Below are 11575 nucleotides of genomic sequence, written 5' to 3'. Positions count from 1 at the left end.
CCCCCCCCCCCCTTTTTTTATAACCATTTCAAACTATTTACAGAACAATCGGGTGTTCTGGATTCAATAAGATGCCGCCATAAGCACAGACTGCATGCAAGCCTTATCTTTAGAAGTTAAACGTGGCGAAACTATTGAGGAAAAAACGCCGCGTATATATATTGTTTATCATGACTCTGGTTATCACCTTGTTGCTTTGTCATCTTGTAGTCTAGTAGTAGTCGTGTGATTGGCTTACCACGACTACTTTATTCTTCCTCAGCCAAACAACAGCACTCATGCGATTGTTTTGCCCCTTAGCTCCAGGTGTTGTGCCAAAAAGTGAACGTCGGGCAGACAGTGATTACCGTCCGCGTGAGCGCGCAGCTGCTTAAAGCTGTAGCGTCCAGATTACTCACGTAGACAGCTAATTCCGTTCAACTGATATAAGATGCGGTAAGCTGAACACAGCTGCAACCGCAACCGCACCGCATTTTCTTGTTAGTAACAGTAACGGAGTTGTAACAATAGAAATAGTAATTAGTTAGATTACTTGTTACTGATAAAAGTAACGCTGTTAATAACGCCATTACTTGTAATCGTTTGTGTCGTTTGTGGTGGATTTTAAGGGTGTACTGCAGCTGTCTTTCTTTTTCCTTCAGACACCAAAAATGCTTCCCGTACAGCAGCCAATAGTATGTTTGAATAGTTAAATGGACTGGCACTCATAAAGCGCTTAGTGCTTTCTACTACGAGTCTCATTCACCCATTCGTACTGCAGTTTTTTTTTCATTCCTAAGTGCTTTTTATCGAATATTCACACAGCACATGACCCACGCTTCAGGCCTCCCCATTCATCCATCCATCCATGGTTGGGACTTTGAAATACCAACACACTAGGGATGGACAATATATTGATATTTCAAGGAAATTAGGAAGGAATATTTCTGATAATATACAAAAAAATCCTATCAGTTCTTAAATACTAAATAAAAAAAATTCCATTCAATTTGTTAATTATTCAGAGGGCATCAAATCGCAACAAGTCACCTCAATGTGGTTTATATTGTAATGTAAAGCCTCTACAAACATACAGAGAAGCAGGCGACCCCCTATCAGCAAGCACTTGGTAACAGTGGGAAGGAAAAACTCCATTGCAACAGGAAGAAAGCTCCAGCAGAACCAGCTGTGACTGGTTGGTTTTTTTTTTTAGCTAATTTCCATCAAAGGCTGAGATGTTGCTCTAACTTGGCAGAGTGCCTGTGCTTATTTCAGTGTTGTGCCACTGATATCATGGTATGACACTGTTATATGATGTATAAAATGTATGTCATTGTATAAAAATGCACCTCACATAAAGTCATAGTAGTAAAAAGTGTTGTAGATTAAGTGTCTGGAGCATTCTCTTTGGCACTGAGTTTCTGGTTCACGGTGATTCCTCATATATGTGCCGACCTCATTGTGTGAAACTGTGGCCATATTTAACAGGGTTGGCACTGACTGTAAATGTGGCAACGTTTGTTTTGCAAAACTTTGATCCAAGATGAGCAAATATTTCGAATAGTGCTCTGAGTCAGAAATATCATCTGCACGTTATTAATAGGAAAGAAACTGAATTTATATCCAGCGTGCAGAGTCTAAGCCATAGCTCCAAAGGCGAGGAAGGTCTTTATCAAACTGCAATGCCAGTGTTAGCATTAAATAATAACAGCCTCCTTCTCTGAGGCTGTATTTCTTTGTTGATGGGAAAGCCAAGCCTGACTTTCATGAGGCGATATCGAACAGTGCTGTTTTTCACACAAAGAACAGTGAGCGAGGGAGAGACAGAGAGAAAGCTGGTGCCCAGCAAAGTGGCCTCTGGGCTTCTATGCAGCAACGAAACCCCAGAGATCTGTCAATAACAGGCAGGTTGTTGTTGGCTGTTGTTGTTGGATCAATCCAGGCCCCGAGCATTGCTTCACTTCTAATTGCCATGTGCACTGACAACACAGCACATGCTCTTTACTTTCATGTGTGCCAAAGTCTTCGTGGTGCTTCTCAGTGTTTTCTAGACCGTGGTCTGACTGCTTTACAGTTTTGCTGTCACTTTTTTTGTTAGGTTTAATTTAAAAAATTCGAGTCGAGTCGAGCTGCGTTTTGCTTTTATTTCGGTACGCACGGCTGGCCGCATAAAGAGAGATGGCGAAACATCAAGAGACGTGCAGCAGCACGCTTAAAAAATCAACCGCCGCCACCTGCTGTTAATTGATTAGCTGAAAACGAACCCATACATTATTCAATTTTGCATGATTTACAGTTCATATAGAGCTTTTTACATCAGGCGTTTCAACATCATGCGCCTCGCTGCATCACGTGACTCACTTCCCACAGGGAGGTTTGTTTTTGCCCAGTGTGAGATGCTGTCTGAGTGGGAGTGGAAGCTGCTTAAATGGACTGGGTGCTCTTTCCCCAGTAATAAACTGACAAGAATACCTCTTACTGCATTTGTGTCATTGAGAAGCACACAGTAAGGAGTTTAGATCCTTTACCAGTCGAGCCTACGTGCAGACCAACGCTGACGATATCTGTGACAGTCCAGAGAGCAGAGCGGCCCGAGGCCGTGCTCTGTTTTAGAGGCGTTTGCAGCTTTAAGTAGATCCACCTACACCCGTCACATTTACATTTTCTCACGGCTGTTCAGAGCCGCTCTCAACAGTGCTGTAAACTTTAGCAGAAGTAGAATAAGCGGGTCTTAAAGAGATGTGGCTCATGCAGGTGCTTTATATGTGAACCACGCGAATGATCTTTTTGTTCGTACAGATTGTTAGAATTTGTTTTTTTATTTCATTTAACCAGGATAGAAACTCATTAAAGATGTGGATCATATCATACACATTTGTAACATTTTTGAGGCAAATTTCTCTTCATACAGAAACAACCAAAATGTGCAAACTTCACTGTGCATAAAGAATTAGTAAAAGCTGATGGCGTGCAGGTGAAGCGGCTCTTTAGTGTTCGTTGATCCTGCAGCTGATTCCAGGCGAAGGAGCTGCAAATCTGAACGCTTTTTCCAAACTCAGTGCAGTCTGTCACTCAGCAGAATACAAATTCTCCCGAATCCAGTCCGGGCGAATTACTTCAGCACCTCGCTGTTTGTCCTCTCCTCAGTTGTTTTCAAATGGCAGCCACTGTCAACAGCTGCAGCAGGGGGCTCGTCTCCTGTCTCCTATACCCTGGTGCCCGAAAGCCCCCAGAAACACCAATCAATGAATGAACCACTTACTGTGGTATTCAGAGAACAAAGTAATGCTAGTATTCTGCTGGAATGGAAGGAGCACAAAGTCCAGGGCTTTAATGGGGCGAGGAGCGCGAGGGCTGATGGAGCCGTGTGTTAGATTCTTGTTTTTGTTATGTGGCTTTTTAAAAGCCCAGATGAGCTGCCTCATTCCTCTCCACTGACTTCATGACAGGTAACACAGAGACAATCGCTTCCCCGTACAGCCTTCCAGCTCACGTATCCTTGAGAATGTTCTGTACTCCAGCCTGCACTGCACAGTCAGTGCCGTGAATGTCCTGCAGAGCTCACCTGAGCTGTAAGGTGCGAGCTCACCCCTGTATTTCCCTGCACATGTTTTTACTGAATTAAGTTGATGTGCGAGGCGGGGTGGCTTTTACTTCCAAAGGAAACGGCTTTCATCGCTCGTATTTGCCGTGGAAGGTGGCAGATTGCAAATGAAACATCGCCAAACACGTACACCAGCGAGGAGGCGATTGAGCCCGTTTTATGCAAATATGAGTGGATGTTGCTGGGTGAGTGAGCAGAGAAAAGCCTCGCTGGGATGTTATCTGTGAAGTGTGTCATGTGAATGCATTTACTTTTAAGAATGGAGGCCAAGCCCGTGAGCCTTGTGGGGTAACATAAAGAAATGAGGCCGTCAGCCAGAAGACATCATCTTTGACCGCCTGCCCGGGTGATTCAGGTCGAGCGAACTACAGCTCTTTAATTTGTGTCTCTGCGCTATTGTTTAATAAGGCTAAAGGCCCTCTTTTGTGCATCCGCTTTTCACATGTGACACTGTTGAATGATCTGGTCGCTAAATTGACCGCACTTAGCGCTCTTCTTCTCTTCTAATTTCCTCTCTTCTGCCCCCACTTTGCTCCAATCCCTTGTCATCTGTCTCACCATTGTTATCAGTGTCTGCACTCATGAGCTGACCACCTCCTTTCACTCCCCTGCCTCGTGACTTTAAGTTGAGAAGTGTCTCTGCACACACAAAGCTGCTGTATGCCTCTCCACACAACCCTCTGCTCTTGCCATCTTCCCTTCCTCTTTCTTTCTGCCCTTCAGCTTTCAAAGCTCATTCTATAAAAACCCGTCCTGTGAAACTCATCCAGCATCCCACAGCTACTCACCCGCATCCAGTCACCGGAACCAAATCTACTTCAGCACAAACACACGCCAAACCATCAGAGCACGGAGGTGGCAGAGACCTGAGGTTGACGAGGGAGGGAGGGAAAAAGAAGAGGGCAATAAGATGTCAGGCGGGTGGGTAAAAGTGAGCTATCTTCACCCGGCCTCTTCTAAATAAGCCATCCATTCTTTAGTATTTTAAATCCCATCAGTCTAACCCCGTGGGGTGGGAGGGTGCATTAAAATGTAGGAGCGAAAAGACAGACATGATTTGTTGTGATGGGACGAGAGCTCGAGCGAGAACAGGAGGAGAAGTAGAGGAATGCGAGATAAATACAATGAGGTGCAGGTTTGATTCGAGCAAAGACAGATTGGAGAGAATAGATGCAGATAGAGGCGGAGACGGAAACACGGGGAGTAAGAACAAGAGAGATAGACGTATACGGCTGAGCTGGCAGCCTCCTCCGCCGATTAACATGCTCCTCAGACATGGTGAGGGGGATCAAACTTGCACAAAGCCAGGCCTTGGAGTTATGCCTGCAATGCAATGAAAATGCATGTGTGTGTGCGCGTGTGTTTATTTCTGTTTGTTTGTTTTGAGTTTGGAGCTGCTCCTCGACACACACAGAGCAGTGTGTCTTTGTTCACAGCTGCCTTGTGTGCACAGTCGTCAGCTGGAGACGACTGTTGATTGACATCAGTGTGTGTGTGTGTGAGGTGTGACATTCAAAGCAACAGGGAAGGCCAGAGCAGAAAGTGGAACCCAGAGTTACTGTAGTGCATGAACTCACACTGGAATTTCTGGCTGATCGGTGGAGGGAGAGGACAAAGGAGGTGAGGAGAGGTGGTCAGAAGGAGGAGGAAGGAGATGCGTGTGTGAGTCCAATCCTGGAGAACGAGTGTATGCTGATTTTGCGCACAGGGACATGCGTGTGTGCGAGTGTCAATGTGAAATCAAAAGCTGAGGACTTGCAGGTACACTTCTTTTTTATATCTTTACTGGTGCCAGGCCTGATCTGTCAGCCGTCTGCTGAGAGAAGATACTCTGCAGTGCGCCCCTGTCTCTTAGAAGCTGTTTATGATGGGGGCGTTCACAGCGGCGCCTTTGACGAGATGATTTCCTGCAACATTTGCAAAAGAAAAAAAAAATCTGGACACAGTTGAGGGAACATTATTCTTGGATGTTATAGCGTGTGGCCTGTATAGCTGCTCTGCTCGCTGAATTATTTCATCATTAACTCTAGCATTCATCCTTGAAGGCAAACAGTGCAGGCTTCCTGCACAGGGCAAGGACGTATGCTAGAGAGGTCTAAGATTCTTGCGATTTGTCTTTCTTCAGAGACCACCGTGTTTCTCGTCTTTGTCCTTTCTCACACGGTTTGTCATCCAATGCGTGTGATTAGTTGTCGTGTTACTCTGTACGACTGTGCAAACCAGAGTTTAAAGTTACGGGGGATCTTTTTCTCTCAGAGCTCGAGATGTCTGTCCTCGTGTATCTGTAAGACACCACTTTCAGCGTTTGTTGTTTCTGTGACTTCAGGAATTCACCGCTTGCAGCAGCATCGTTTATGAAAAGCACGCTTTCAAATAAGTGTTACTGTGCAAAAAAGTGAGGATTGTCCTCCATTTAAAGTGTCCTGCTTTGTTCCTGCCGTGTGACCCTACTCGCCCCCTGACAGTCGCTTGTTGCCATTACGATAAATCCAGCTCTCCTGATTCAAAAGCAGAAAGGCCGAGCAGTCTCCAGATGGGAGCATGCTGCCCCGTCGAGTTACTTCTGTGTGTTTGTGTAGGATAATACATGTCCTTTGTGGGTTTTTTCCAGAATAATCACATCAAGCCGGGTCCTGTCATGCTGCAGAACCTCTTATTGCCATTAGCGAGGTTTCTGTATTTTGTTCTAACCGTGTTGGAGATTATCGCCACTTATGTTTTTTCTTTACTGACTTTATGGAGCCACGAGTCCTGATGGATGCAGTTACTTTTAGACTCCCACCGGTCTGAGAGTGTGTTTTCTTTTCATTTTTACTGCAGTATAGCTGGGTTTCTCCTACATGGATGTTTGAGTTTGATTTATGGCCTTGGCCCCTGATCTCTGCCCTGCTAATGATGGCTGTAAACTGGTGGGAAGCCAAAAGGTCAGGGCTATCCCTGCTGTTGTGATGTGACACCACGTTTCTCCGTGTTTTATGCGTCGCTGTTTCGATGTCCACCATGGCGAGAGGTGCTCAGACGCAAAAAGGTGTGCTGAGCACGGAGAGGTAACACGCTGGATGGAAAATAGAAGAATAAAAGCGTTATCTCTGCGGATTTCGTTGGAGAGTCCTCCTGAAACGCAAACCTATAATTAACCCGCAGACGTCGGCAGCCAGCCAGCGCTGCAAATTCTTTGTTCTGCTCCTTCTAGATTGTGACTGTCTCCTGATGTCTTCACAGCTGTAATTTTGAGGACTGTGAAGGTTAATGACAGCGACACAACTCTGGGGAGAGCTCAGAAAAACTCAAAGATATCCATTCACCAACAATAAGCTATTACAAGTATTACATTTGTGCGCCGTCATGCGGTCTTTCATCGAGCTCCTTCTCACCCGTTAATAGGAGCACATCCACGCGTAAGAGGAAAGAGTCAAAGATTATCTTATTCCAGCTCCAACCTTTAAATCCTTTGAAATTATACATCTATTAGACACACAAAGGAGATACTGTACTAACCACGGGAGTAGTCAGGTAGCAGAGACAGAGGAGACATTCTCATGATTCGAGTCTGATAAAAGAGGAGTGTTAAAGAAACGTTTTGTCCTTCTGCTCATGCTGCACATATTTCTCACCACATAAATCTTTGCCGTTTTGTCAGCACATGGGAAAATCAGTGTTCTGTGGAAAAAGGTCACTCTTCATTTTTCATTGACTCTGTACACCGCCCCCCCCCTTTCTCTCTTCTTTAACCACTTTGACTCTCTTCCTCTCTTCCTTTAAAAGTGTGTGATTTTTGTCTTTCTTACGGCTCTGGGATTTCATGCTGATGCAAATTTCTAGTAAACAGACCGCGGGTCACTCAAGTCCCAAGAAGAAGTTGTGTGTGTTTCACTGCAGAGGAGGGAACTCCGACATAATGTTTATATTAGCCCTGGAAGAGAGAGAGGAGGCAAGACAGTGGCCGGGCTCGGAGGAGGCACAATGCCCAAAGGAGGTGTGTTTTGTTGTGTGAATGTCATCTAAAGTGTACGGCGTACGTGCTGTATGTCAGCATGGTAGAGAGGGAATCGCTGTCTTGAGCGAGCACAGCAGATTTAAGGTGCATTTCCCAAAAGCGCAAGAACATAATGTACGAGGTTTTATTCCGGCAGAGACTCGGAGAACAACCAGACGCGGTTTAAACACAACACAGTTTAAGAGAAAAACAACCACGGGGAAAACAAATGTTTCCAATCTGTTATTTACACTGTTGATGTTGGAGCCCGTTGAATATTCAGTAAAATAAAATTAAAAAAACAGATCGAAACACAACTGCTTTTGATTTAAGTCTTGTAAAAATGAGCTTGCACCCGATTGGCCGAATGCTACTGTGTTGAAAAAGTCCAATATTAATCATGTCTGTAATTAATCAGAAGCCCAATGAGGGAAATAAGAGCTCCGGGAGCAGGTGTGATGCTTTTACGTTTCTGTTTTCTTATCAGGAATCAGCCGCTGCAGGAATTTTGCAGCCATAATAGAGCAGGAGTTCATCATCCCACCATCCTTAAACATTTGGTGCTTAAAGGATAATTCTGACGTCCACTCTTTGATTTCATGCTGTTTTAGTTATCTGACCTTAGCTGTACTACCCTTAAAAAGTTTTTTCACGATCTTTCCTTTAGCATTAATCAGGTAAGCCCACATCTATCAAACACAACAGATAAATGCATACACTTAAATGAAACAGAGAAGAAGAAGTGAAGGCACTGCAGAGTCCTGGCAGAAAAGTGCAGAGGAAGAAAATGAAAACCAAAAACCATAATAACAGGCTACGTGAGCAGATAAGAAAGCAGAAGGACTGACATTTAAATAAAGGAAGGGCTGGAATTAAAATACACAGGAAACTTATTAGGGAACAACATGCAGGTGAAATTAATCAAAGAGGCCAGACACAAAGGCAGGAATAAGACGAAACACAAGAAAGTGAACAGGAAGTAACCATAAAAGAGGAACAAGCAAGCGAATAAAGAGACAAAGAGTCATAATCACATTTGGGAAATGTAATGAGTAAGAAACACGGGGGGCTGGGTCTTACAAAACCCTGCAACAGGAAGAAAAACATGGCCACAAAAGCCAACATTTTGAGGCTTTGCCATAAAACATAAGGTTGCAATCAACAATACCGCTCAGATTTATGACCTTTGTGTGTTTCTAGAGAAGTTTCCTGTCACGTTTTAAGCTTGGCCCTAATAACAAGCGTTTTGTCTTTGATTTGCAGGAAGTTGTTCGTCTAGTTAATTATGTCTTCAATACACTGAATCACTGACTTTAAAAGGTCGGGGTCTCAGGGGTACACAGATTAATATAACAGTCTGATAATCCATTAGCATGTTTATGGTACGTTAGCACATGTTTTTCCAGTATGTTACTTAGATGTGCACGTTAAGAGATAAAGAAAGATGTCATCGCTTGAGATGAGTTGAAAACCAGAAAAGTGCAGAGCCATAAGTTCTTCCCACTAGTCTGCTTTTGGCTCAGGGTGAAGATAAATCTGGCGACGCTCATCCTCTCTTTGTCTCTCTCATTCCGCACATTCTTTGGCTTCGCCGTCTGTATTTCCGGTGTGACTCCTCGTCTCCGTTTGAATGCCTCGCTTGTTTCTCTTTCACCTCTGGTTCCCTTCATCGCTCCCTGCGGTGCCTTATTTTTGTCTTCTTCTTTGTCCTGCCTTGTCCTCTCTGTTCTCCAGCCTCATTTTGTTTCATTGCAGTTCGTTTCCATCTTTGCCTTAAACCCTCCCTCCTGAGCCTCCGTTCTCACGTCTTATTTTTCATTCCCTTACTTCCACACAACCCCGCTGCTTATTGAATCCTGACTGAAGGAGATCCAAGCAGCATCGGGCTATCACCTGTCATTGATTGTGCACACTCCATAAAGCAGCCTCTCCTCTTTCACTAATATGACAATTAGGCTGGCCCCTGGGAAATCTATGAGATATATTTAAGTAGAACATTCACAAAATCCTCTGCTGCATGCTTTATATCCCTTTCCATGTAGCAGCAGCCTCATGTACAAAACTCTGAAGGTCAACCTGGTGTAGCTCGGCCTGAGGCGAAGGAGTACTTCTTGGAACATTAATCCCTCTTTCAAAGTCTCTTTCCATGTGTGTGTCTCCTCTAACACAAGTTACTTCACTGTTAAAGCCTTCAGGTTTTTGTTGTCTCCACTGAGTTACATCTGCAGACCTTTATTCACAATGAAAACAAGCTTCTGGCACTGGTAGCGCTAGTGTTAGCTTTAGCGCTAACACGAGGGCAGCAGCTTGCAAATAGAAAAAGTTCTTCACAAGCAGAGCAGAAGAAAGTGAGCGTTTATATGGAGTAGTGTTCCTGTCCACCTTCAAGTACATCCACTATTCACCCCTTGCTTTTGTTCTCCACTAACTCCTTACAGTAAGTAAAAATCTGGCTTTTCAGCTGCCTGCTGGTATTTGGTGCTAAGCGGCGAGTGTATAAAGTCTCCAGTTTGTTGATGGAAGCAATGAAACTGAAATACCATACAAGCGCGCAGCTAGGTTATACTTTGTGGGTCAGTTACTGAGCGTTTGCTGTGCATCACATGTCAAAGTAATCACATGAGCTATTGCTATTACAGGAAAAATACATACATTACCTGCAAACACCACATTTTTGTCAAAAAGAAAAATTTGCCTCATAAAATGGTAATAATAGGATTTGAGTCGAAATAGATGCATTTGTGTTCCTTCTTCCTCTGCAGGCTTTTCAATGCGACCAGTGTGAAAAAGGATTATATTACAGACTACTGCTTGAGTACTGTTTGATACCCCTGCATAATACTCAAAACCCTCCCTGTTAAATATTTCAATCATAAATACCCAAACCACCACCGCTGTGTTCCCATTAATACCGCTCCATTTCATTACCATTTTCGCTATATCTAGGACACGCATAATCTCGGGTTTCTTTCAACTCTTCATCCAAATTTTTAGCGCGAGCTGTGCGATAGAAGCACAATGAGAACATGCACATCATCAAGACTGGGGTTAAGGCAGCGCGGGAGAGAAGCGAGAGCATAACGAGATGGTAAAGGGAAGAAGAAAAGTTGGACCGAGGAGAGGAGGAAGCGAGAGCCATGGCAACGGTAATAAGTGACAAAAGCATTTCAGAGCATATTAGCGTCTTCATTTGATGAGGAGGTGTTCTATTTGCATGCAAAGTACCCAGACCCCTGCAGCAGAGGGTCAGTATCTATCTATAACCAGCATCCAACTCGACACTCCCCGTCTGAGTGTTTCCTCTTCTCTTTCAAGTCTGTGTTCTTGAGTCCTTATCAGATCGGCATTAGTCTTCATTAGGGCTTTGCTTAAGACTGTAGATATCATTGATTGGCTGGTGATTTGTTATATAAGTCGGCCACAGAGGAAATCATTCTGGGTCGGCGTTGATGAGCTCCGGGGAGATACCTAAACACTACACCCACCACCCCGTCCCCACCTTTTTGACAGCTTGAAAATGACCTGCCTAAAAACCCAATCGAATCGGTCTGAGACGGCGTCTGAGTTGCACAGACCAACGACTCTGTGGGAACTCGGCTGTGCTGCTGAGTTGAGAGGACTCGGACTTACTGTAAGCTTGACCAGCTAATGTTTGCGTTTTTCCTCCACAGTTGTCATTTGCTATCTGTGTTAACTACTTGGCACCCAAGAAGGGCTTTTGGGATTGTTCCCACAATCCAGCTCAGTCCCTGTATTTATTTATGTGTCACAACATTGGAACAGTACCCCCGCGGTGCAAGAGCTGACAATTTTCCACTGACAGTGTAGTTTGGGTTTTTTTTGTAATCCAGGGAGTCCACACGATGTGCCAACTGCAATATGACTTCAGTGACATCTACTGCCATTTTAATTTTAAACACGGAGCGCTATAGCACCCTGGGGTTGAATGTTTCGGATTAGTGTCTCCTACAAATGGCAAAATGTATATGTGACTTGTAGTATGCTTGGTTCAATGA

General features: G+C 44.3%; 1 protein-coding gene across 4 annotated transcripts in view; it reads left to right on the top strand.

Moving 5' to 3' along the window:
- sema6bb (sema domain, transmembrane domain (TM), and cytoplasmic domain, (semaphorin) 6Bb) overlaps nucleotides 1-11575 on the top strand; it is a 130142-nt gene that overhangs the window by 39111 nt on the left and 79456 nt on the right. The window contains exon 1 of one of the 4 annotated variants that reach the window (XM_005727050.1): nucleotides 5148-5203. The exons of 2 other annotated variants lie outside the window; for them this stretch is intronic. In XM_005727050.1, the coding sequence (XP_005727107.1) occupies nucleotides 5151-5203 (53 nt within the window). In that variant the 5' untranslated portion in view covers nucleotides 5148-5150. Of the gene's footprint in view, nucleotides 1-5147; nucleotides 5204-5326; nucleotides 5345-11575 lie in introns of those variants that run through there. One more of the 4 variants, XM_005727053.1, reaches the window with a different exon arrangement.

The sequence above is a fragment of the Pundamilia nyererei genome, unplaced genomic scaffold (genome assembly GCF_000239375.1).
Source record: "Pundamilia nyererei isolate P.nyererei 1_Seehausen unplaced genomic scaffold, PunNye1.0 scaffold00023, whole genome shotgun sequence".
In the NCBI taxonomy this organism is placed as follows: domain Eukaryota; kingdom Metazoa; phylum Chordata; class Actinopteri; order Cichliformes; family Cichlidae; genus Pundamilia; species Pundamilia nyererei.
Note: the sequence above shows the minus strand (reverse complement) of the source record. Positions and strands in the feature narration are given on the sequence as shown.